A 26427-nucleotide genomic window follows, 5' to 3' on the forward strand; every position below is an offset into this window, starting at 1 on the left:
CAATGGGTACACGGGTCGTTATCATCGGCGCTTTTATTCATAAATCCATTGTCTGAATCGTTAAATCGGATGAGTGAAACAGCGTGGAATGAATGGATGCACTTGTCGCGTGCATGGAGCTCGGAGCTGGCTTATCAGGGCGGGTGTAGGAGTATAGGATAGTGGTGGCTGGTGCGGCGAGTGCGGGAGCCGGGCAGTCAGTCGCGCCGCGCGCACCGAGGCCGTCGCTCCTCGCTCCGGGCTGCCTCGCCGATCTCCGGCCGCCTCGCGCCGCCCGCCCTTATCAAAACATTCCCGCATTGGGATCGATCCGCATGTCTTTACGCGCCTCGCACTGATAACGACAACTCACGACCGCTGCGTGACACTGTGACTCGAGTGCTACTGGATGTACTCTCCGATATACTATCGTGTTGTGCTTCACATGTGATTTGCGTTCCGATCTTATTATTAGACAGTTCAGGATAATAACTGACTTACAAGTTTTACCCGAGGATCGAGTGTGAGTACTTCAATTATTTCTTAAAATAGCTCGCACTGTAGAAATAATTTTCTGAACACGATTTTATAATTGATCATATTATAAGTTTAATATAAGTGCTCTCGTTTGAAAACAACTCTTAACTTAACTGGATACTTAAAATTGAAGTTACTTTAATTTTAACGCATTAACATTTAATTTGGAAATGATCGTGTTTTAAAAGAGCGAAATAAAAAAGGTGTTAAAGTCCCGTTTATGCTGATAACCGAGCAGTACCTTCAAAATGTACTTTCACATTAATTTCACCATTTTGGAGAGTGTTGAAATAGACATTCAGCGGTAATATAGATCGGTAAATAAAGCAAAAAATATTACACTCCTCAGTAAATAACGGGGTCAAAAGATACGCTTTGGTAAAAATTTTAAACCTTAATTATGACGCATTTTTATTAATAAATTGTTGATTTTAATGTAGTTACAACATGCAGGCTTAATTTTCGAAGTCAAGGCAAGACAGTTATACGCAGTGAGCCTAAGTGCAAGTAATAATAACAAACTCAATAATAAAATAAGTAATCGGTGAATTGCAATCAATCAATATTTATACATTCAAATGTAAAATGCGGGTTTTTCTCCTTGTTTGTATTCACGACGCTATCTAAAAATACCCTTCGGAGTATCTGAATACAAAAGACATGCACCTAAGCACGTAATTTCAGATGTTAGGGATACATCACACAGATATTTATACCCAAAGAGGAACACATAAAAGAGTTACCGAGAGAAACGGATTTAACAGCTGTTCTTAATGAAACAAACTTGGTTTTATTACTGTAAAAGTGTGCTCTTTCATATTTCATAAGCGTAAGCCCGAACAGAAAGTAGTATTAATTATATTCAAGGCTATAAATTTTAATTAAAATGAACACCAAGAATGGTATTGAAATTAATTGTTTGTATAAATAGTTTATTGTTTTTTGAATGAAACAAATGAAGGTTTTTATTGAAACCTTCGGAAGTTGTGTTTATATAAAAACAAATCAATATGTTAAAGTATATTGTCAACACCATCTTTCAACTAATGAAAATGGTTGCAGCACGCGGAGCAAAATACAGAAGAATAATTATTTTATAATAGCTGTGTGATATGACTCTACATCTACACACGTGCACTTTTCAGAACTTCTGTATAAAGGTCATAAAAATATTATGCGTCGATCTCTTATTAAATCAAATCATCTATTCCTATGTGGTAAACATTGAATTTTTACTGCAGGAAAATCTGTAGTAGGTAATCATAGCTATTGACAGTTTGAAAGATAGATCCTTTAGATAACGCGATATTTTGTACCTTCAACTCTTAGTCAGCTCGCGCTGAGAGTTTATACCCTACAATTTTTCCCCCCTAGCTTATAAATTAGCCTTTAATAAACCAAGATATTTGAGCTATGTGTAAAAATATGTCACGTAGCGTGTTATGATAAATACGTTGAATAACTTTAATATTAGAGATAATACAACGTGTTTAAGACGATGCACGCGCGCATGCGTCTCGATTGTAATCAAGATCGCGCCGGTGACTGGCACATGCATGTAAGGACCACTACACTAACGACTTATCATAATACTTTATTAACATTTCAGTTTTACACTTATAAAGATTAAAATATTATATCTGCGTAAGAAGTGGCCAGGTTCATTTCTACCCGTCTTCAGAAAAAGCAAGATAATCTCAAGTCAACATGAATTTTATTTTGAGATGGGATTCCCCAACCAGCACTTGGCCAGCGTGGTGGTCTCAAGGCCTAACCCCTCGTTTGGGAGGAGACCCTTGCCCTGCAGTGGGACAGTAATGGGTTAAAAAATATAGATATCCCGCGTGGAAATTATTTTTTCGTCACTTAACTATTAAATAAATTACTTTAAAAGTAACAATATACAGTAACAATGTATTATGAACGAAACAAGATTCTTCCCAGCGGACCCTACGACTACCCCACGTGGGGACCAATGAGAATCCAAAATAATTTTAAGTCCATCCACCCTTGTTATTGTTGTCTCGACCGGAAATTGAACTTGGCACACAATGACGGTCCAGTATAAGCTGGATGCTGACTACTTTTCTAACAACACACCCTTGCAAATTACATTTCATTTTGCCATACATACAACATACAAACATTGAACACTGAGGTCTGTTAAAAGATAACCTTAATCTTCAAATAATGTTAAGTAAGTACATCTAGATTCCTTTGATGAGCAGGAGTATCTGTTCTGAGCCTAGTTGTAAATTGTACTGTTGTACATATGTTTATCAATTATCAGGTTCTCATAGTACAAGCTCTGCTTAGTTTCAAGTCATATCACCGTGTATGAGTCCAAATATGTATTATATTTATATATTACTAGCTGACCCGCGCAACTTCGCTTGCGTCACATAAGAGAGTCATAATTTTCCCCGTTTTTGTAACATTTTTCACTGGTACTCTGCTCCTATTGGTCGTAGCGTGATGATATATAGCCTATAACCTTCCTCGATAAATGGGCTATCTAACATGCTAGTGCTACTATGCAACTAGTATAGATTATGATGAATATTGTAGTAAAACAAATTTATATGACCGTACAAATCTCAGTGAATGTTTGACTGAGGGTTGTCGCTCAAACGAGTTCTGTTCTACCAATTGTAACACCACAAATTACCTTGTACCGACACTTAATAATTCCAGTCACCATAGCGAATGCTTGACGATTGTCCCACTTTTACAAGCGCAGTTTTATTTGTGTCCTCAATGCATTTGGTTCTATGTTAATATTATAAAAAAGTAGTTTGATAATTCTCTTGTAAATCAAATTGCAATCTTGTAAAGTAATTTTTATGTTTACTGATCGACACAGAAAATACTTTTGTTAATAAAGTACACTATCGTTAGCTAGCTGTAGCCCGCAGTTTCGATGACGTTTACAGTGACTACGCTACTGCAGTTGACTTTTACGTTGAGATGGTAGACTATAGCCTTCTTCGTCAATGTAGCTACATAACACAAATAATCCTTTAAAAGCCGTTTCAGACATAAGCGTGTAAACAAAAAAGGCACTTTGGGCAATATTTTATTAGCATCAATTATTCTTTTCAATAGCATAGGCTACTTTCTATCACAGGCTATACAAGTGGCTATAGTTCGAACACTACGGGAATTTCAAACAGGCAATCAAACGACACTAGTAATGAATAAAAACATCGTTGAAGTTTGATCGCAAAACAAGTTGTTTGTTTTGATTAACGAGGAAACATCATTAAGGCGAAATTCCCCGGCTCCCGAAGCCAGTGACGTCATAGTTTTCTTATCCTCATTGTGCCAACCTACTATTGGTATATAGAGCAAGTCGTGATGCGTGAATGCGTATAGCAATGTATTATGAACGCATTCTTTGCGTTTGTGCGGATCATTCTTCAACTAATGAGTTTAAATATTAATGTCAGTTGCAGTTCAATGACCTTAAAGTGTTAATATCTATTTATAGAAGCAATTTCCTGAAGAAGTACACAAAGACTAGACGTATTTCATTTGGCAAATTTAACAAGGGCCGGTCTGTTTTTATTTGCTACCGATAAATTCTTAACACAGCATCTTAACATAGCATTCTCGCATTATCGACTTCAAAATTTTGTGATTCTCAATAAACTACTGATCGCAAATTAAAATGCGTATAAATATGTAGTAATCTATACTAATATAATAAAGCTGAAGAGTTTGTTTGTTTGTTTGTTTGTTTGTTTGTTTGTTTGTTTGTTTGTTTGTTTGAACGCGCTAATCTCAGGAACTACTGGTCCGATTTGAAAAATTCTTTCAGTGTTAGATAGTCCATTTATCGAGGAAGGCTATAGGCTATATAACATCACGCTACGGTCATTAGGAGCGGAGTAGCAACGAAAAATGTTACAAAAACGGGGAAAATTTTGACCCATTCTCTTAGGTGACGCAAGCGAAGTTGCGCGGGTCAGCTAGTACGTAATATAAAGTGACTTAAAATAATCTTAAAATGTTACATAAGTGAACATTATCCTTGTCCTTAAATAAGAGTCGAAGCAATAAGTAAAAAACCATTGCTTGTTTTATTAACAGGTATTAATCGACGCTTGAAATACTGTGACATTTACGAACTCAAGGTCACGTTGCGATAAACAACCTTTATATACGTTTATAGTTCATACTTACTTAAAACACAATGTTACGAGCGATTATCAACTTAATACGGATTTGTCTCTGCTTTCCATTAATCTACATTATCTTTTTGCATCTACGCTAATCTTCAAATACGTTTCTTAAGTTTAGAGGAAGTGGGTGATCTAAACCATTTATTTTATATATATTATTTATTTTATACATATATTTTTATAAGTACAGAACTTTATAACTATTCCGATTTGAACAATTCTGTTTTTATGCATTAATGTGTTCTTTAAGTTTTTGCAGTCATGGAAAATATGGTTACTGATTAGGGCGATAAAAACCTTCACCACTACTAACCTTACGTTTAAAAAAATCTGAGCACAGATCCCTCAGTAAGAGAATTTCATAAATTAAACTGAGAGCCGTATCAAAATCAGTTTCGCGGTTCCGAAGAAGCGAATGCACAAACAGTTACGGATAACGACTGCTTTATATCAAAATAAAAAATGTTAAGTACATAATCGTATCCGTTATGGTGCGTTACAACGTGTGTAATAACCTGAATACCTGCGAAATCATCCCGATGTGCAACTTAATTATCGTCACAGCCTTGATATACTTGTGTGTACGGCTCTTTATATTAAACTAGTTTCGCAGTTTCTTTAAGCAAATGTACACATTTTTTACTTCGTAGAGCTATGTGTAAATTTAATGGCATCAGGAAGGACCACCGGTATGAGCCAAATAGATAAATGATTTCTTTCATTTTTTTTCTTGGAAGAATTGTATTGTAATTATTTAATACATTTCTAAACAGCATAGAACGTCCCAAATCCGTACTTGACAAGTGTGATGGACTCTAGGTCTAGTCCGTCCCTCATTCGGGAGACTCTTGCCTAGCAGTCAAATGAGAGAGCAAAGTGTTAAAAAATGTATGCTGTGTTAATCAGGGATACCTAATACCTATGCTGCTTTCTTACACAGTACCAGATGATATACGTATTTTAAGAGATAACACGACTTTTTAAAAGATTTAATGTTAATATAAATTATTAATATAAATTAGCATAGATAGTACTTGACACGAATCAACTTATGAAGTTGATCCAAACTTCGATCCTAATAAGCGATGTTAAACTATTACCATATTAGAACGTTAAATTAATACATAATAGTCATGAACTGGTTTAATGCAATTAAAATGCAATATGTAAAAAGATATATGAACAGTCAGCTCCAAAGGTTGCTAAACAGAACTTTACAAAACACCCGTACACACTAAAATGTCATAAGTTATAGTCGCGACTAAGAAACAGAATAACCTGTACACTGGAAATTTACAAAAATCGCTGTGAACTAGTTTTCCAAAAGGTACTGAACACATATATTTCAACTTTCGCATACATAATATTAGTTGGACTATTAATTACGAATTCTATATCTCACCTCCTCAATGCTCATTCACCAACAACAATCGTAACACTTACACTGGAACACGAGTTTCATTACGAGCTAATCTGCAAACATTGAAGTTTTTACTTGAGATAAAACAGAACTCATTGAGTCCGAAGTCCGTCGGCAATGGGCCGTGGCCGCACATGCGACCTGGTTACCATCAGACCGTCGCAGCGATCATCTGGAGTATCACTTGAACGTTTAAGATCAGCCGACACCGACCATAAACCTTCCCTTACATTCGCCTTATTTCGTCTACCTTTCTAACGGCCGTTTTTGTGCCTAATCTATTGTGAACCAAAGATTAGCAGGCTTAATATTCTTGTTACTTAAAACCAACATATGGTCATGCACGCTCAGTAAAAGTTCCGTGTAGAATAATTGAGAAATACTACTAGATAATTATCAGAAATTACGATGTTTGTTCGAATCACAATATACATACTTACTGTCTTACTGATAAACGTCATGTAAGCTATGATTAGTTATACAGTGGTTCGTCACTTTCAATCAATTTGGAACTACATATTTATAAGTGAAAAAGACAAAACACTGTCTTACTCATAAGAGGTTACACGAGGCAATAAACCTCGTGTAATCTCTTATAAGTTAGAGTGGGTAAAAGAGATATAACAAATACAGGCCTAATGTAAAAAAAAAACCAAAGAAAATCAATGTGAAACGAAGTGTAAAGGCGACATGAGGATAATTCATGGGCACAACTCTTTAATTAAACATGCATCTAAGCTTCACAATGAATTTATTTCCGCCATGTTGGATGTCATCGTCTCTAGTAATCAGTCGAGGGAATGCGGAAGTTAAGCAGATTGTACGACAGCATATTGATGGATAAACTAATGAAAAGTTTTTATCGCGGACATAATTGAGTTGGACAGCTTGCTCCTTGAAGGGTTGATAACTTTGATTTTATTAGTTTTGTTAGATTATGATGGAAAATGGAAATAACAAAAGGGTTGTGTCATCCATAGTTAGTATGAAGTAATATTTTCCACTAACTGATATTTTATTTCGGCACATACTTTTGTATGAGGCTTTGACAGAATTTTATTTATTGGTGGAACACGGGTCAAAACAGCAAATTAACCTAATATACCTACTTTTAATGATGAAGGCACGACTACATGTTGTAGTGATTATGTAATTAATCTCGAGGTTCGATATAGTACTTTTTTACAGGAAACATCCACGCAAATATAGCTGCGAGCAAAAGTCAATATAATAAATAAATGTAGCTGTCTGCTTATCCGGAACAAATAAGGCGTATTTTTATTAAAGGAAGCTGAGTTAATAATAAAATACATATATACTTATAAGTATTACAACATATCTTGTTATGTTATATAAAAATTTGCATTTATTGTAATTAAATTTGATATATTTATGGCTCGATTAATCAATGTTACGTTTGTTATGTCCTAAATCCAATTCGGTAGCCGATTGGCACCAATACAAGTAAACAAGTTTGTATGCAAAACAATCGCGAATTCTTATCTTAAAATTAAATGGCGTCAACTAGATTTACTTATCATTAAAGATTCCTAATTAATAATTTATAGCACTACATTTAGTTTTGTAAGAAGAATTAATGCTCATAAATGTGATATCACATATTAATAGCATTTACAAAACATTTAAAAAACAATCTAATTCACAAGTAATCAGAAGTGTATCCACGCATTTAACACCAAAAAATATTTGTATGGCGTCTTTGATGGATATAATTGTAATTATAATAATTATGTTAATGTTCCTAATAACTGAATACCCTATTATTTTGTGACAATCTCGAATACATTTTAACAGCTAACTTATTCTATATAATTATTTGGTCAAACCTCCACTATTGTAAAATGTCTGCTAAGTCTTATCAAATGTAAGTAGCCGGATTAAACACGAAGCCAGATCTACCCGTACATAGAAAACAAGTAAAACTGGCCGCCACTGTAACATATTCTTCATAATATTACAAAAAGCACCACAGTACCCTATTGCATAAATGCATAACAAAAATTGCAATAACATATTTTGAATTGACTAAAGAACGTGCATATTCTGCAGCCAAGTTATCGGAAATAAAGTTTTTACAGAGATAAGTACGCGACGATCAGAAAGTCAATTTTATTAGTTCACTTTGCGAGGCATGCATACTTTGTTGCAAAATTTATATGATCAGCCAAAGTCATCATTTTCGTGATAGCTTTAAATAGCCGTAAAGAATTTTTATTTTACGACGGTCCTTAATTAAAGTTGAAATAAAATGCAGCTTGGAACCTGGAACGGTGCCCAGTGACAAGCGTCTGCAGAACTTAAATGAGCGCTTCTCGCTACCCAAAATAAATGTGCACTGGTACGAAGAACCACTAGTAGTCTCTTAGGGAAGTAAGTTATAATATGATATGTTTATGACTTATGAGTTAACTCCCATTCAATTACCTAATCGCGTTAGTTACATAACAACAGAGCGTCGACGAACCATTGAAACATCTTAAAATGTGATATTAAAAAGAACAAATTGGGCGGCAGACTGGTTTGGCGTAACTCCGGAAGCGAACAGGTTCCACGCTCCCGAGATAAGTATTAATTGGAATTTTAATTTTTACTAATGAAAGATGCTCGTGAATGGCCGGTAGCGCGTCGGGAATCGGTTTTTCTGAACCTATTACGTGTATTGAGTAATACGGCTTTCACTGGATACAACAAGTTGTTACAATCTAAGCAACACGCAACGGTTTTTAGGTAACAAAACTGCTCGTCGATCATTTGACCACGTTACGGTGCATCGGCCACGCTATACCATAAAGTTCGCATAATAACTCCCACGTACTTATGTAGCCCAACACGTTCAACTTGCGCTTAACAATTACATAGTACTGAGCTCTAACGCTGTACATTTCGCAGTACAGCTAATAAATTCCATAAAATATTAGATAATTGCAATTATGTCACACGAAACTTCATTTTGAGCAAAATATGCTGTCCCATGCATTATTCATAACATTTAAAGTGTGAGTGTACTCCTTCCGAGATGTATTACACCCACATTTCATAAGTTATGTTAGGTCTTCAATAATCTGAGGTCAGCTCGCATGTATTAGGAAGTGAATCTATTGCGATATACCGGCACAGTGCCATAATTTACAAATCCGCTTAGAAAAGACTGGTTTTAGGCTGCTTGAAATCTAACTGCACTTGCAATTAATTTACAAAACGACGTAATTATTCAGAGATCATTTTAGTAACGGATCTAAAGACTATCATTAATTCAACTGGTACAAGATTTTCCTACATGAGAAGAGTTTGTAATAAAACGAAATGATTCACAAGTTTTTCTAAATTTGGTGTAGGTATTCCTTCGTTTCGATAAAATAGGCATTCCATGACCGTGAAGCATAACCAACAACTAGAAATAATTGCTCAAAATAATTGGTGAATTCTGCAGATCACACGTGAAACAAATCGTCATCACGAGTTCCGCATAATAAACCGAAGTAAGGCGATTCGATCTACTTGTTTTGTAAAAGTAAAGCGCTCGATCATTATCTTTGAACGAGAGAATTAGTCACACCTACTTATAGATTTATTCTATGATTATAAAAAGGAACTGATATCGTGAAAGAAAATGAAAGCTGCAACAAGCATTTAACGTTTCTTTACATTAGCATTATTTCTCAAATTTTGTACGACAACTTGGTATTGTCACTATTCCCAAGAATTAACAAAAATTACATAATCTAATGCCTAATCTTTCACGTTTAATGCTACATAATATATGAGCGTATAAAAGTTCTATTCAATCCTACATCTAACATTCACGATAATTTTTATCCTTGCAAATATCACGCCTGCATATCATACTTTTTGAATCCGTAAGTGGATATGCTTATTCATAAATAAACACCTACATCACAACTAATGCTTTAACAATGTCATTTAGATTTAAAGATATTCTGTCTGTACGTGGATTTAAGTTACGAAACGACTCCACACCCGCGGATGAATGAATATAATTAATGTGGCGACCCTGAATCAAACGATTACATCACATCGATACAGAAATCCTCTCCAAGGAAATATTACGTTATGAACTTTGAACGTTGAACGTATTTACGATTACATATTAGTGTAATCGTAAATACGTTCAATGTGAAGTGGCTGGGATCCAATTCTGTGACAGGAAACAGTCGAGTTTGTTTTATTACTGGCTATTAATGTCTCATAGCTGGACGTGCTTGATTTACCTACGCGAGGTTTACGTAAGGCGGAGCCACTTAACTTCCGATACCGTTGCATGGTACATCACTTATCTAATCAATTAAGCCGAGCGTTGACCCAAACTTATCTCTCAAATAGATTCTTAACTGAAAAGCCGCTGCAATTAAACAATAAACCTTTGCCGAAATACGGTAAATAAACAGAGGTTTTATGGATATTACCGAAACAAAGAGTCTTTCTACAAGAAGCTCTGTTTACAAGCTGTCTGGATTCTTGTCATTGTTTGTCTAACAAAACGTGGAGTTGTAAAGGTGTTAGAGTTTTATTAAGGCATGTTTTGTTGTTGGTCGTAAAAACCGCATTTGGTTGTAGGAAGATAGATAGTTTCAAAGGGAATTTCTCTTGAATGGTCGCGTCCGCCTACAAAGCGCGTGCGGCGAGTCCCGCCCGCCCACGCGCCTCTAAATTGTTTCCTAACTGTACCCGCGACAAATTGCCCGTGTATCACACATTATAGTGTTCCTTTAATCTTAATATGATGGGAATCATATTTAAACGTTCGTTTATACGATGTAAATCATATTCAGTCATGTTAAATCTTTGCTCGTAGCGGCATTAAGTGTAAGCGAATAATTAAATAATAGCGATCACTTAGAATTATGTCATTGAGGCAATAGATGGTTATGTTTCATCAATTTTATTTATGGGACATTAGAGCACACAGGTAGAGCTTCTTATTTCTCTGAACAGCGAAAATTTATAATGCACTCTTGTTCTAAGATTACCACTATTAAACATAGGCATTAATTTAGATTCAGTAGCTGAAACGGTTTGTTGCACTTTTGTCTACAGTACTTAAGAATTCCAGTCAAATTTCAAATAGTTATAACTGATCATACGTACCAGCATATTGCCGTAGTACATTCGAAAACAGTACAACTATCGGCATTCGAAGTTGCAATCGATAATTACCTATATCCAATTTATGAAAGAAATTATTCTCGGTAAATAATGTGTTCAGTTTTTGTATAGAGACGAGTATAATAGACGGACGTCAGTTACAAGCCGGCGTCAGATTAACGGCATCTCACTAATGACGTGCAAATAACAAACTCCATATGAATATTACTGAAATAGTCGGCGTAATGGACGTTTGCTTTCAATGTTTATGGTGTTCCAATTTGTTCCGTGTTTATTTACCTTATGAGTATATCGTACTTTCGATTCCAATGCTAATTCCATCGTTAATATGAAACCTAATTTATGTGTAGTGGTTGTTTCATTACGCTAATGAAGAATTCAACGTTTATTAGTGAGGTACTTAAGCAATAATAGGACTTTATGAGTTATATTATGATCGTCGATTTTCATGTAAATATTTTTTACTGGCGCCCATAGCCAGTTGTGCTCACCAGTCGGTAAACGATCTGTGGGTTAAGCAACCCTTGGCGTGGTCATTCTATAGATGGGTGACCGCATAGTGGTATTTAAATAGAGCGTCTTCGTGCTTCGGAAGGCACGTAAAAAGTTGGTTCCGGTTGTTATCAATTAAGATAACAGTCGTTAAGCCACGTCAAAGGCTCCGGGCGGCTTGAACAACTTTGACACTAGGTTGAACACTAACCATACGACAAGAAGAAGAAGAAGACTGAGTAATTTCTTTGACGACTAACTACGGCTACTAATATTACTTGACGCAGCCGTGTTACACGATCATAATATAACACTGTTTACTCAGCTTGCATAAACAGCAAATACCCACTTAAAATAACTGTAATCAATAGTCATCACATTGCCGGTTAGTTTATAGAAACGTCACAGCAGCGATAATATTGAATGAAATGTTACCAACTTTAGACACAATCGTACGAGATAGCAATAAAGATTACACATTAAGGACTATCGGGTTAAGGCCATGACATCTGTTCGACGATAAAACTCCTTTAAGTTACACTGAAATTACGCCGTACGTTATCTATATTCATTAACCCGACATTAACATTATCTCGTACATTACATTTTCAATGTTATAAAGACAAGATAAAAACATTTACCGCTAGAAACTTATTACTAAGTAAGAAACGAACATTACGATTTGCGGAATCACAATCTGCTGTGCACATTATAAACGTTCCTTCTAACAGTGAAACTTTACACCTACGATCTTGGCCCGGATAATATAAACAACAACGTTCAATGTTCCTACATTGAAGGCTTATTGGCAACTACAATACATAAAGTGTATTTATTTCGGTTCTGATACTCAAAATTGCTCGTGAATAAATTGCTCCTTTATATGTTTTATTTATACTACCTACTACCTGATCCGATTTGATCCGTTCGAACTTGTCAGATTAAGTGCCTTTTTATTCGTTATGCTGGAGAAATTCAATTGGCGTGTCGAGTTTATCGTATTATGTTCGTAATATTTTATTTTTTTATAAAATATATAAACCAACGGGACTTCATTAATGAAAAATTACGATTGAAATATGAAAGTAAAAAAATATTACTGAAGCACCTGTGAACCTTTTTTTACCAAAATGTTTTAAAAACAAATACAGGTACATCATTATAACACTTTGAAATGGTAGATACCGCTAACTCGATGGTTCAACTCCTTAGTTATCCGTATCATTGAGTGTGGGAGTCCGCGAATTATATTAGAAAGACCTAAAACAAAGGCTTTATGTAACAAACTGGAAATACACGACATACTCAAACAAAAGGAATCCAAGGAAATTGTGTAATGTAGAAACTAGCAATTGCGACTATAACGTGGAAGTGTGAAATGATTAATTGACTTTTAAATATATTATTTTGGTTACTATATTTCATTCGAAACTATTTTACAAAAAAATATGTACAATAAAAAGTACCTACAAAAGAAGGGATCTACCTACCTAATAATGGCAACTATTTGTATTTGCAACACAATAACATTATGACAAATACAAAGCCGATGTCTCAAATCACAACCCTTCGTTTGATACTTATTTTATACTAATTAAAAGTAGCTAATTCAACGTACCTAATATATTATAAACTCAACGACAATTATATTCCAAGTACATAAAATGGTAATGAATCTTGGTAGATAAATATCTTCGAGCTTTAAGTTAAATAAACCGCACAACACGTGCTTAAGACGTATGCGTTTTATCTAATACCTATCGTGAATATCATTTGTCGTGTGTTTGTGGTCACAAGTGCTCCTCGAGTTACCGACAAAGCACATTTATGTGTTTACTTTGTGCCTACAAACAATGAATCCTACTTTCGAGATTCGAGTAACACCAAGAAGGCTCGTCAACATCATTGTTTTGTTGTTTCTTTGTATGCCGCAGGTACCTCGAAGTCTCGACGAAATGTATGCAGCTACTTAAATAAACGCACAAAATACTATGTGGTTTTAGACATTTCAATTTTAAATTTAGTCAAGACAAACACGCTTAAGCTTACAATGTGCTATTAGCTTTTTAAGCGAAGCCACAGGCTGCAACTATAAAAGGGTTTTAAACGATCAGTCAATTATGCAAGCGCACATTTATTAGTCAAGAATGTACGCTTGAAGTTCATTGATGGCAGTGGACTATTATTGTCATAGTTATGTTGCGCAGGCAGTTTTACCGTAAACGGAGCGTGTGTTTAATCACGTCTCATAGCCGGCATATTTGTCATACGCGACCGAGCAACAGCCCAGCAGAACATTAGCCACACTACAGCCTACATAACACTAATATAAAGCAAACTCGAATACTACAAACATCAAGTGGACTGGCACATGGTCCTACATATTTTTCAATTTAACGCATACAATCGCACACATTGTTGTATTGTCAAAGTGTTCACAAAGAAATTATGTAATTTCCAAAACAATGGAATCTCGTCGCACCTATTTAAAAGTCGGACGTTTCTAACTTACAAGCGGCGATTAAATATTCAGTGTCAAACTTTCCTATTAAGTAGGACTTCAAATAAGTATTTTAAGACGAAAAGGAACTCTGAAACTTATATTTAATGGAAGGGAATAGGGATTTATTTCTACGGCATGATGAATCGCTGAGAGCGGGGCTATTTGTTTGTTGGTAGTATGTGAGTGAGTTGAGAATGGTAATGTTATGAGTCAGGGTGTGTGTTGTTCATATTTGCATGTGACGGTGCGCGGCCGGCCTCAAACCCACTAGATTGCCATTGAGCACTCTTTCAACGCCGCCCTATTGTCCTGCAATAGATGGCGATAAAACACTCTCTACGTGACGGAATTTTTATGTTTCCGATCCTTAGACGCCGCTAGCATTATGATATTAACTTTTTAAAAGTTTTATATCATTTATAAATAATCGTGCACAATCTATTGAATGATCTACGAGTAAGAAAGCAGTCGCCTTTACAATCTTAGACGATACATATCAATGTTAGCGTGCGACACGTGATATGTGAGATGGGTATCCTTGATGTATCCCACGATTAGTATGCAAACAATATGTGAAAGTATTTTTAATAACTCCTGCATATTGGAAGGAATTTAATTCCGTTCATAAAATGTGAATGTAATAATGTTACAGTTGAGCGTCGCGTCGCCTGCGCCCGCGCCGCCTGCTTCGCTGTCTACCCCATGTGCACTGGTATGAGGTGAGTCATCGTGCTGCATTTATACTCAAAGTTACTTCACTTGCTTAACTCCCGGTCACTGTAAATAGATGATGATTTCAAAGCCACATACGTAGCCACTTATTAACTGTGATTACAAACACTTTTGTAACTAGTCAATAGTAGTTAAAGCCTAATTGCTGCAGTGTTTTTGCCAAAGTAGACGGAATTATCACGTAGACGCTAAAATAAAACGTGCAACATGCTATACATATTATCGTGAGCTCGCTATTAGTTAGCAACGCACACCTGCCTCGCGACTTGATGTCAATGTCCGTCAAACGCGACCCTCCTACCTCTACTTACTTTACTAGGTACCTTATAATGTACGCGACCAATGCCGCTGACTGAAAACCTTGTTTTAATAATATACTCCATCATAGCATATAAACTGTAACAAGTTTGAATAAGTAGCAGCCGGAACAAAAAGTACTGCGTAGGAAACATTCCTTCAAATCACTGTTTTTATTTCATTACCCACGCAATTTGATATACTTAACCTCCAATGGCCATGATAACAAACGTACAAAATAGAGTAAAATGAATCAATGGTTCGCCATGAAGTTTTATGAGTTCGCCTGTAATGTTTCCGGTACAAAAAACATATGCAATACCGAAATAATTGCTAACGCGTCGCGCAGCCAGTTATCTTTACGTATCCGCGCTATTAAGAAAAACGTAATTACTAAGTATGAACATAAACAAATCAGGTCCATGACTAGTGGCTTCCACAGAAGTGCTGGTCCGCTAGGAATCTTAAGAGGAGAGTAATCTACGGATATTAAACTATTACTGTGTCTAAGTGAGATTCGTGTGTGTCACGCGTGTTTACCGGCAACATTTGAGTAACGCAGTTAGCCGCCACGATGTAAATAATAACTGTAGGTACACACATAACGCGACACATGCAAACATTCATAATTTGTTAAATGTGTAAAGTTAGGGTCATTAAAGCGGTAATTAGGCAGTGTTGTTTTTATTCGTGTTCTGTTAATTTTGAATGGCAATCGAGCTTATTGGAATGTTGATTAGCCACATTCATGGTGAGTGTTCATGTCATGCTATCTACCGCAGAAGTGGGCAGACGCCACATAGTATCAATTACATGTGCCCTTATTAACCCTTTGAGTTATGCGAATATTATACTTGATGAATTTCTACCCAATGGATACAAGGCAACTTGCTAGCTTGATGAAAGAAAAAAAATTAAAACTTTTGATGATTGTCATACCCAAAAAAAAAACTGTGTTATTTATTGACTACTGAATCGTGTTATGTACTCTTTTTTAAAGTAGTTGTGCATCGAACTATACGACTATACACACCCATACGATAAAACCGTCATATTATATTTCTATGTTCAACATATTGTGCCACAAATACAAAGCTTTTAAGTCAGTAATCAAAACTAAACGCCCACATTTATAAACCAGACACACGATGCATTCTATTCATAAATCATGTTCGTCCAAAACAGTGTAGTATCGCGGTGACCGATAACCAGCGTGTGCAGCGCATCCGGCAGGAACACGGCTTCCTTAATCCATCATGTGTTACGTCACTACCGCTCCTCCCTAAATAACACACCTCTCAAACAAACATAACTAATCTCTAACGAAAATCACTTTACTGAACAAACAACTAATTAGATACGTGCCGCACTAATTATAGTAAGAAATGTATGTAATTGCTTCAATAGTTGTCAGTAATAACAACGGAAACGAATTAATATTATCGTAAATCTCATTTAATAGTATGAATTCTATCTTAAAACATGCAGGATCCACTTATATGTTTTTACTTATAAATAGGCTAATAAAGAACCACTTGATAGTACTACAGGAAATTCCCACAGTCGCTATTAGTCCCCGGCCCAATTAAGTATTTACGTCGTAATGTAAATCAGTACCTAGTCTTTAAAAAAAACTCTATAAGTAAAGATCTATCTACATATACGTTTAAAGAATTTATTATAATACCGACTTCAATCAAACGTACGTTTGTTAGTTCTTGCTTGAGATAAATAGACTAATCCATTTACATACATTTCCTATAACGGAATTACTGCTTAGATATAATTAGTATGACCGTTTCTCTAAGGTATAGCTATCGCACAAACTGCCCAGCGAGTGAAGAATATCAAGAACTAGATTAGATCGGGATAGTAGTGATTAAAGCAGACTAACGTCTGAGAACTAAGATTTCCGGCCATCCCGAACGACTATTATAGACCCGTTTATGACTCACTGAAACCGAACACGTAAGATAAACGTTCCTACCGCTAGCTTGTATTATGTTATTAGCTACCGTCGTCGTATAATTACAGTGGTTGTGTCAATCACACAGATCTAATAACAGACAAGATTCGTTCACATCCTCAATCTTGCACAGTTTGTTGTGTTTGATAAAAGCAATCCTAAAAACGCAATAACTCAAACTGGGTGCATTGCTTTTTCAGAGCAGTAGGCGCGTGCGGACTGGCGCGATGGTTGCGTGATCGGTCATCATGCGCCTCTTCCGCGGGCCGAAGCGCAGGGAAGTGACCGGGCCGCGAGCCGTCGCGACGCCGTCTCCGCGCCGAGACGCCGCCGCCGCAGACGTTGCCACCACCCAGCCGCACGTTCCACAAGACTTCACACTTGTAACCGCACTTCCAGCCATGGTTATGGAGGATGATGTCAAGGAGATGAAAAAAGGTACATTTTGAGCTAGCCCTTGTTTTACCCAATTTTATTAATTACCACCCAGAGTTTTAAAAACAATTTCTTTTGTTTTTTAAGTGTTTGCTACGTGGGGTCGTCGAATGGGAAAAAAGCTAGAAATGTTAAAGAAAGCCGATCCTAAAGAAACTACTCAAGAAGCACCACCGAAAGAAGACCCGAGAGAAGAAACGGCTACTGTTATAACAGGCCAATATAAGAAAAAACAGCACTGGAAAATGGGGCGAAGCAGTTCTGATTCAACGTCATTGAAAAAAGACAACGACACTGACTCTATAAGAAGTGGTTCGAGAGACAGGTCTCCGAGCCCATTCAAATCATTTTTTCATAGAATGGGATCGACAGGAATGTTAAATTCTGCAAAATCACAATCTCTCAACATGAACAAATCACCTGAAAATTATCCCGTCGCTAACGGCCCGACTTTATATCGCAGTTGTTCCACTTCTCACCTTTCAACATATGTGAAAGCTGACGATCCTTCTGATGACATTGATTTACAGAATGCAGAAAATGAAAATAAAACTTCACCAAAAAAACATAACAGTGGTCTCTCAGAAGACGCCTTGGTTTCATCCTCTGGTAAAGCTGTTAGTTGCGACAATATTACTAACTTAAACGATGGACAAGCTAATAACGGTGCATCTAAGAAACCTAATTTCCCTTACGCATTTTTACGATCAAAGTTATCAGTGTTACCTGAAGAAAATAGCATGGCATCCCAACAAAGAACCAGTACTATTCGACAAAGTTTTTCAGAACGATTGGACAGAAAATCGCCGAAGTTTAGAAGAGAAAGAATTTATCTTTCGAACTCACGTTCAGAAGAACGATATCAAAGTAGTGATAGTATTTCCATTCATGAGGATAATATGCTATTGAACAATGCTTTAAGAAAAGATTATGACTTTTCACGAAGTTCTATGAGGAGTATCAACGAAATAGACGGCAGTTTCTATCCTATCGGAAGAGTCGATGACGTACCTAGAAGGGCATCGATGATCTCACAGAGAGGCCCTTTAGACTACGATCCTATGCTCATACCACGAAATAGAAATAGTCTACCCGTGTATGAGTATAGCTCTGTCCTGGGTTCAATGAGGGATTTAAAAACTGAATTCACTTCTTCTACACAGAGCATACATCATGGGCCGGAGCATGTGGAAGTACAAGCTCATCGGCTTAGTAATTACGTGAGCTCCAATGAATCTGGATATGATAGCGATGGTCGCCCCACCGATGAACACAGTAATCATTCCCCACCCGGATACTCGTCCCATTTTGGAAATATGCAGAATCGTAGAGAACCTATGGACTCTAATTGTGAAGGAAATACGGGAAATTTTTCGAGGCAGTTAAGTCTTAATCACAAAATCAATATGAGTCGTGTTCAAGTACCTGCGCGCCGAAGTTCTACCCCTTGTGCACTATTTCCAGTAGAAAAGAATAATACATATGAGTATCAAAATGAAAGCAGAGAGAATATCAACAAATTTCCCTCTGATAGCCTGAAACACGCAATGTTTGAACATCTCGAATCAAAACCACCTCCACTTCCAAAGAAAACTATTAACAAAAAGCAGCCCTATGTTTATAAAACGATAACATTAGATGAACGGGTACAGACTAGAAAAATTAAATTTTTACATTCACAACTGTTACCTAATGAGCATGCATCTAATTCTAACACCGATAACATAATTGTGGAATCTCAATCGCAAATGCAACAAATACCTGGTACTGATATATTTGGTAGAGGCCCTTGCACAAAACGATTTAGAAAAATACGGCTCTTAAAATCAAGATTGGATGAGAGCCTTGGAGTTTACTTGGCACAGCATAGAGTGGACTTCGATAGCACTGGTTCAAATTATGAAATACGATACATTGTAGTAAAATTGGATTTTGATGGTATAGCGCATAGAGATGGTCGACTAAGAATAGGTGATGAAATAGTTAACGTAAACGGAAGAGTATTACGAGGACTGTCTTCTTTGAAAGACGTACAGCATATTGTTAACTCTTGTTCAACCGAAGCTACTCTCGAAGATGGGGCATTATTTCAAAGATATCAAGTCGACCTCGTCATGGCCCATGATGAAGTAACTCCGATAACTTTGAGTAGAATTATCAACAGTCAGTCAATGGAACAGAATAATGTAACGCTCCCGGCATCAAATGTTCCTCCAGATATAATATCACAAACTGTCCACAAGCCAGCGTCATCAAATCAAATAACAATAGAAACACATTTCCCTACCGATAATCAATTTTATCTGAGTAATATCAACAATAGAACCAAAGAACGTTCAAGCGAACAACTAAATTACGAACACAATGGCAGCAGATCAGACCTTCGTCAAAAATGTGAAGTCGGGCCGCAAGCTAATAATGGTCAAATGCAATCAAATCCAAAGAGTGACGATGAAAAGTTACTCGAGAGGCATAGTTACACCCAGTCTTCGTCATTGCAGAATATAACGAATATAGAAATTTCACTACGGTCTTCACCAACTCCGAGGACGAATAATCAGAATAATATTTATAGACCAATATCATTCCATAGTTCTCGACCACCTCCAGTTCCTGCGCCTTACACAGTGTTCAATGACAATACAACAAACGAAATTAAAGAGAATTTCTCACATTATGTCAAACACGTCCCAAGACTGTACCAAAACAGATCGTTTGAAAGTATCCCTGAACAGTTGAGAAACAGTAGCCGAAGTCGATTCTTTAGCAGAGTTGGTTCGCAGCGATGTTCACCAAACCCAGGTCCTCACATATCAAGACTTCAAGAGCACGCTTCCACTTTACAGCACCAAGAATTTCAACAAGGCGGGCATTATGCACATAGCTCGATTCACAAAGTTGAATTCTGGAAAGGTCCGGGACATAAAAGCCTGGGCTTCAGTATTGTAGGTGGAACAGATTCACCAAAAGGGCAAATGGGTATATTTGTAAAAACAGTTTTTCCAAATGGTCAAGCGGCTGATAAGGGTACTATTTTTGAAGGTACGTTTTATTTTAATTACATTTATCATTTAGACATTATTATATTGTTACATTCAAAAATGTACCTACTTAATATAATTATGATTTCAGGTGACGAGATCTTGTCGGTAAACAATGTGCTTACACGTGGACTGAGCCATGCTGGAGCCATATCGCTTTTCAAACAAGTAAAAGAAGGAAAAATAGAACTGACGCTTTCAAGAAGAAGGTGAGTGCATAGCAGTTGCTTATATTAATCATTCTAATGATATTATTATAGCCATTTAGACATCTATTTTTAATTATAATATTGTTGTTTTCAGAGCACCTAGGTCAAGATCCGTGGAACCTCTGGGCAATTTTCGCGGGGACGCTAAAAGGGATTAACACATATCCCTGAAAGACAATGGTGTTATCGAGTGCAATAATTCACTAATTCTTTTAGCCAAAGGCAAAACTTAGACGCTTGTTTCTAAAACTTGTTTCAGTTTCACTTTAATTGTCGCTGAAACGAATTATTCTAAGCTATAATGATATTATTATAAATATTGATATTGTATTAATGAATATCAAGTATGTTAACGTTGAATTGTTTTAGTATCACTAAGTGTACGCCACTCTAGATACATTATTATGGCATATATAAACGTTATACCTAACCATTGTAAATCATGATATCATGTCTACTGTTTTATGCTAAATCTCCGTTAGCTTTTGTAAAATAAGACTGTATGTATAGCTGTAGCTAATTTAACGTTATTTGTTTAGTCTATTATACGATAGCTATTGTTAAAGTTAGGAATGCTAGATCTCGTTATTTGCTGTAACTTGTATATATTATTCTAGTAATCAAAGAACTTTTTGTTACGATGTTATCTATCAATGAAGACTAGACTTCCTTAACGATGAACACATGACAATTATAAATTCAACCAGACTGATATTATTAATAATTTGAGTACCTATTTTGCTGCCAAAGCTTTTTAGACTTAACGAGAAAAGTGTAGAGACTGCAATCTCTAAACAATAGAAACTCCCTTAATCATAAATAAAGCAGTTATATTTTAATTATATGCTTTATATTATGTTAAATTCATAACGTTGGCAGCTATGATTGCGGTAGTCGTAGAATATATACGAAAACAATGAATCTATGTTCTAAATATCAGTGAATGAATGCTTCCGCCATACTTGTGATGACAGTTGTAAAATTATCCAGCGAATTAACTCCGTCCATTACGATTGTTACAACAGTCAATTGTTTCTACAACCTAGTTTCCCTATGTTGGCTTCAGCAAACAGCTCCGTGAATATTTCGCGGCATAAAATTAAAAAACAGCCAGTTGAGTTTGAAAACGAATGTAAGTAATCCATCCATTCACAGTGTTGTAAGTTACATCTGATGTAAATAAATTGCAATACCTCGATGCTTTTGAAATTATACACGAATATTATAACAATTTTTGTTTATTTCGACAAATCCCACTAAAAACTAAAAGACAAAAAAATATAAGATCACAATACAGTAACAGCTCAAAATATCAAAACATTAAAAACGTGTCGTAATAAACACGAACCATGTATAGTTCTGGCCGTAACATGATTTGATGATCATAAAATATACTCACGATTTACCTAATAAAATTATTTGATATCACACAATATGGCTACACCTCTTAGGATCCAATGATCTGGGTTCTTAATGGTTGGTAGCCACAAGGGAGTGATGAAGGTCAGCCCGGTGCGGACTGGCTTCTTGTAGACAGGACACTGGAAGGCAACATTGACGTTTTGACTCTCCCGAACGATCGAATTAAGGACTTTAGTAAACAAGCATCTTAAATAAATACTAAATGTTACCTAAATAAATATTTAAGAAATATTAGCACACCTGATAAAGCTTGGGATCCTTGGGTGCGGTAGAGTTGATAGCGTACACGTGAACAACTGGTAACATAGTGTACAGCACTTTGAGAGTAGACTCGCACAAACGCAAGTTGCGTCGATCCCAACCTGCGCCATCCAGGAACAGACCGTGGACGAATACACCTTCCTACATTATAGACATTAATTGAATAAGTCCCATTTTCAGTTATCAAGAGCAACGAACTTTACGTCTCCAAATATTCGGATATTTTAGGAAAAAAATGTTTTCTTACCAGTGGTGGTACTTTGATTTCATCGTAAGTAAATTTAGTAACATCATTGTGTAATGCGACCATGTCTAATGCCCAACCTTTATGGGCACGTGTTACTTCTTGACGCATAGCCGTCAAAAAACCTAAGACAAGACATGATAGTTTTATGGTAAGCTGCCCATGAATACAAACAAGTGCGAGTCATACTCACGACTTCAGCGCACGAAGATATAAGAAACACGTTTATTGTATAGGGACCCCCTGAATACATATTATTATATATTTTTTACTTTGAAGTAATAACGGAAATACATAATTTGTAAAAATTTCAGCTTTCTAGCTATCACAGTTTACGAGACGCTTGCGAGCGCTTAGTGCTCATTCACGTTGACTCGCGGGCGCGGTGGCGGGCGCGGTCGCGAAATATCAAACGTATGGCGTAGTTCCCAAGTGTTCACGTACAAACCGTACGCGCGGTCTAAGTCGCGGGCAAGCTAGCGGTGCCGCGCGCGGCCCGCGTGGCGCGCTCGCGGCAATATCAAACGCGTGAATATGTTCATGTGTGTTCACGTCGAACTAGCGGTGGCGGGCGCGATTCACTCGCGACGTCAAGTAAGTTCAACCAGTTTGAGCCAGTTTGAGCCAAACGCCCGCCTGGCGGCCAACGTGAACACAAATCGCCACGCCCCCGCGCTCGCGACCGCCACCGCGCCCGCGAGTTCCAACGTGAACAAGCACTTAGTAATAGGGTCCCGTTTTACCCTTTGAGTAAGGAACCTTAAAAAGGGACCAAGAAAGAATTGTTGCTGCAAAATGACTACCTTGTGGGTTGAAAAATCCAGTCATCCAAAAGGAATTAGGTCTAGCTGTGAAACACCAATAAGCAAATTGTATGGTTCTCTCCAAAAACTCGGTGAACCAAAAGCCAAGCGTGGAAGAAGACCATGACGATTTGAGCCAAATGGGCGGCACTTTCGCATCGTATATATTGTCTAACGAAGCTCGAAGTGCCTGAAACAATGACGGTATTTAAATTGGATTCAAGTGTTATGTTACAACTTGACAGAGTTAAATGTGTGAAAGAATTTACCTCATTCATAATAATAGTACCGTCAATAGCCAGCAATAAATCCTTCAATGTTGTTCGAACTAAGTTTATAACTTTCTGCATTCGATCGATCTCTTGTCGCAAGAAAATTACCATGGAACCAAGAGCACCATAAAATCTCAATCTGAAACCAAGTTATTTATACAAAATACATGCACATTAACCATAACCAATACGTTACATCAGAGATTAATGATCTACTCAGATTAATTCTTAATTCTTGTAAAAGTCGTAAAAAAGACAAAGTTTTTATTAATACAACCAAACAAAAAAAACGGTTTAATATGTAGACATACCTCTCCTTGACTTCATGAGGATCGAAGTTAGGCGGCACCTTGTCAAGCATCTCTCTGGATTGCCTGTACACTGATGCTTCTCGGGTTTCTCCGCCGCCTCCGCCAGATTCTTTTGGCTGAATAGACAATATCGTGTCCAACAGTTCTTGAGTAGTGTTTCGTTGATAGCTGAAATGTCAGGTATTCGAACTAACTGTTCCAGAAATTGAAGAATAAAGAAAAATGTATGGCGAACTTACGTGATATCAGCATTCGTATGCAAACCATAAGCTTGAGGTGGATCAACAGTTTTCATCTTGTCAATCTCCTCAAGATACTCCGGTATATTCTTGAACTTCATTATACCATATCCTTTGTAAAACTGGAAATCTTCAGAGAATAACTGGTCTGTAAACCATACTCTGGTGAACGTACCCAACAGACGATTGTCATAATCGTCTGTCACTCTTCCACCGTACTGCACAGCCGATACCATGTAACTGGTGAAGGTTAGAGGACACAAAATTATAATTTCTCATTTTATTTATAAAATCATGTCGGTTCAACCCGCAGGTGCAGGCAGAGGCGTATGGAATACGTCTTCGTTTCAACATTTACAATGTAAGTCTCATGTAATAAGATGCAAGCCTATTGGTATAATAATATACCCAGCACACTTACAAAATCCGAGCTACTATTTACCTCTATTTACATAATATTCATATCCATACTAATATTATAAATGCGAAAGTAACTCTGTCTGTCTGTCTGTTACTCAATCACGCCTATACCACTGAACCAATTTGCATGAAATTTGGTTCAGTGGTATAGGCGTGACCCGAGAAAGGGCATAGGCTACTTTTTACCCAGGGAAAATGACGCATTCCCTAGGGAAAATGGCGGACGAAGTCGTGAGCAAAAGCTAGTTCTTTATAAATTTGAAATAATTAATAGCACTGTATCCAGCCCAGAAATGCAAAATGTGTGATTTTAATCATCTAATATAATAAAACAAACCGTGTGGTAGTCCAGCTGACACCTTGTCCCGGTTCTAAACCATCCAAATGGTTCTGAACAAACATGCAAGACGCCAACCAGTCAGCTGAATTAAACTCATATGGAATATTCCAGCCGAGAGGACCAAATTTCCTTCGCTCTTGCACTACCGTGTGCAGGAAAGATATAGTGTATATCAAAGGTAAGTAGAAAGGACTGTCGCTATAGTCAAGGAAATCCTGACTCATCGAATCGTAAGTTCTCATTAAACCAGCTTTAATACCTGGAGAAAAATGTTACATTACATTTACCATTAGAATGACCGAACGTTATGTTAATAGATGTGTATTATATAGTACCCGATGGCGGCTCGCAAGTATATTTAATAGACATTTGCAACAAAGTAATTGGGAAGAATGGGTGAACTTCTGTTGTGATCCAAAGCCTGAAAATGAATAACTATTTCAATGAAGCTCTAAAATTAGCAATCATGAAAGGAAATATTTGAAATACACACCTAAACATTTCATGAACTTTCTCTGGAGTCTTTTCAAGCTCAGCAAACTGTTCCATAATTTCCACCATGTAATCGAGACCCAAGTGACAGTTTTGTAGCAGCACCCACAATCCTTCGGAAAGACCGCGGTCAATAAGTTTCCTCGCGTGAATTTCTTGACCTTGTCCCATGGAAATAGACTGACATAGAGTCTCGAGCCGTTTAGCTGTCGTCTCAATAGAAGGCGTTGGATCAGATCCCATGGCCAAGAAGCCAATAAGTGGTACTAGAGGTCTGGATTCAATAACCATTTGCTAAAATAAAAATGTTTGATTATACATTGCTAAACCCAGAAAATTATTCACGACCTAGTTATGTTTAATAAATACCTCGTAGTTCACTATAACAGCTTCAGAGAAACGAGCTCCCATAGAATGTATTACATACTTCCTGTAAGAACAAAAGAAGCATAAATGCATGAAAATTAACAAAATGGAACCTTCTTTGTGCGTCATATAAATGTGTAGATGTTACTTACAAGCTCTGGGCCAGTGTTCGATCAGGACACCAGGCACGAACAACCAAAAGTTTTCTGAACACATCCATGGCATGGTAGCCATCAGGCAATGGTTCTTCTTCTGGTGCCTCCTTGTCAAACCTTTAACAAATAAAGCATACTGTTTAACTAAACTATGTCACCAAC

At 36.8% G+C, this 26427-nt stretch overlaps 2 protein-coding genes across 3 annotated transcripts in view; one reads left to right on the plus strand and one right to left on the minus strand.

The window, feature by feature from the left end:
• Nucleotides 1-147: 147 nt before the first annotated feature.
• Nucleotides 148-22171, plus strand: LOC142974856 (uncharacterized). 2 transcript variants are annotated; one of them, XM_076117423.1, is made up of 6 exons: nucleotides 148-502; nucleotides 14913-14979; nucleotides 17456-17693; nucleotides 17778-20732; nucleotides 20823-20940; nucleotides 21035-22171. In XM_076117423.1, exons 3-6 carry the CDS (start codon nucleotides 17504-17506, stop codon nucleotides 21096-21098), a joined length of 3327 nt encoding a protein of 1108 aa, XP_075973538.1. In that variant the 5' UTR covers nucleotides 148-502; nucleotides 14913-14979; nucleotides 17456-17503; the 3' UTR covers nucleotides 21099-22171. The 2 variants fall into 2 exon arrangements, with proteins under 2 accessions (XP_075973538.1, XP_075973547.1); XM_076117432.1 differs by having other exon boundaries at nucleotides 17461-17693.
• A 51-nt stretch (nucleotides 22172-22222) lies between these two features.
• The window catches only part of kl-3 (dynein heavy chain 8, axonemal kl-3), a 36959-nt gene continuing 32754 nt past the window's right edge, over nucleotides 22223-26427 (minus strand). Inside the window, exons 79-90 of the mRNA XM_076117441.1 lie at nucleotides 26263-26382; nucleotides 26114-26174; nucleotides 25746-26038; nucleotides 25588-25673; nucleotides 25250-25511; nucleotides 24493-24732; nucleotides 24254-24421; nucleotides 23940-24081; nucleotides 23671-23860; nucleotides 22871-22992; nucleotides 22603-22764; nucleotides 22223-22481 (exon numbers count right to left, since the gene is read on the minus strand). Coding sequence (XP_075973556.1) covers nucleotides 22356-22481; nucleotides 22603-22764; nucleotides 22871-22992; nucleotides 23671-23860; nucleotides 23940-24081; nucleotides 24254-24421; nucleotides 24493-24732; nucleotides 25250-25511; nucleotides 25588-25673; nucleotides 25746-26038; nucleotides 26114-26174; nucleotides 26263-26382 — 1972 coding nt within the window. The 3' untranslated portion in view covers nucleotides 22223-22355. The remainder of the gene's footprint in view (nucleotides 22482-22602; nucleotides 22765-22870; nucleotides 22993-23670; nucleotides 23861-23939; nucleotides 24082-24253; nucleotides 24422-24492; nucleotides 24733-25249; nucleotides 25512-25587; nucleotides 25674-25745; nucleotides 26039-26113; nucleotides 26175-26262; nucleotides 26383-26427) is intronic.

The sequence above is a fragment of the Anticarsia gemmatalis genome, chromosome 1 (assembly GCF_050436995.1).
Source record: "Anticarsia gemmatalis isolate Benzon Research Colony breed Stoneville strain chromosome 1, ilAntGemm2 primary, whole genome shotgun sequence".
In the NCBI taxonomy this organism is placed as follows: domain Eukaryota; kingdom Metazoa; phylum Arthropoda; class Insecta; order Lepidoptera; family Erebidae; genus Anticarsia; species Anticarsia gemmatalis.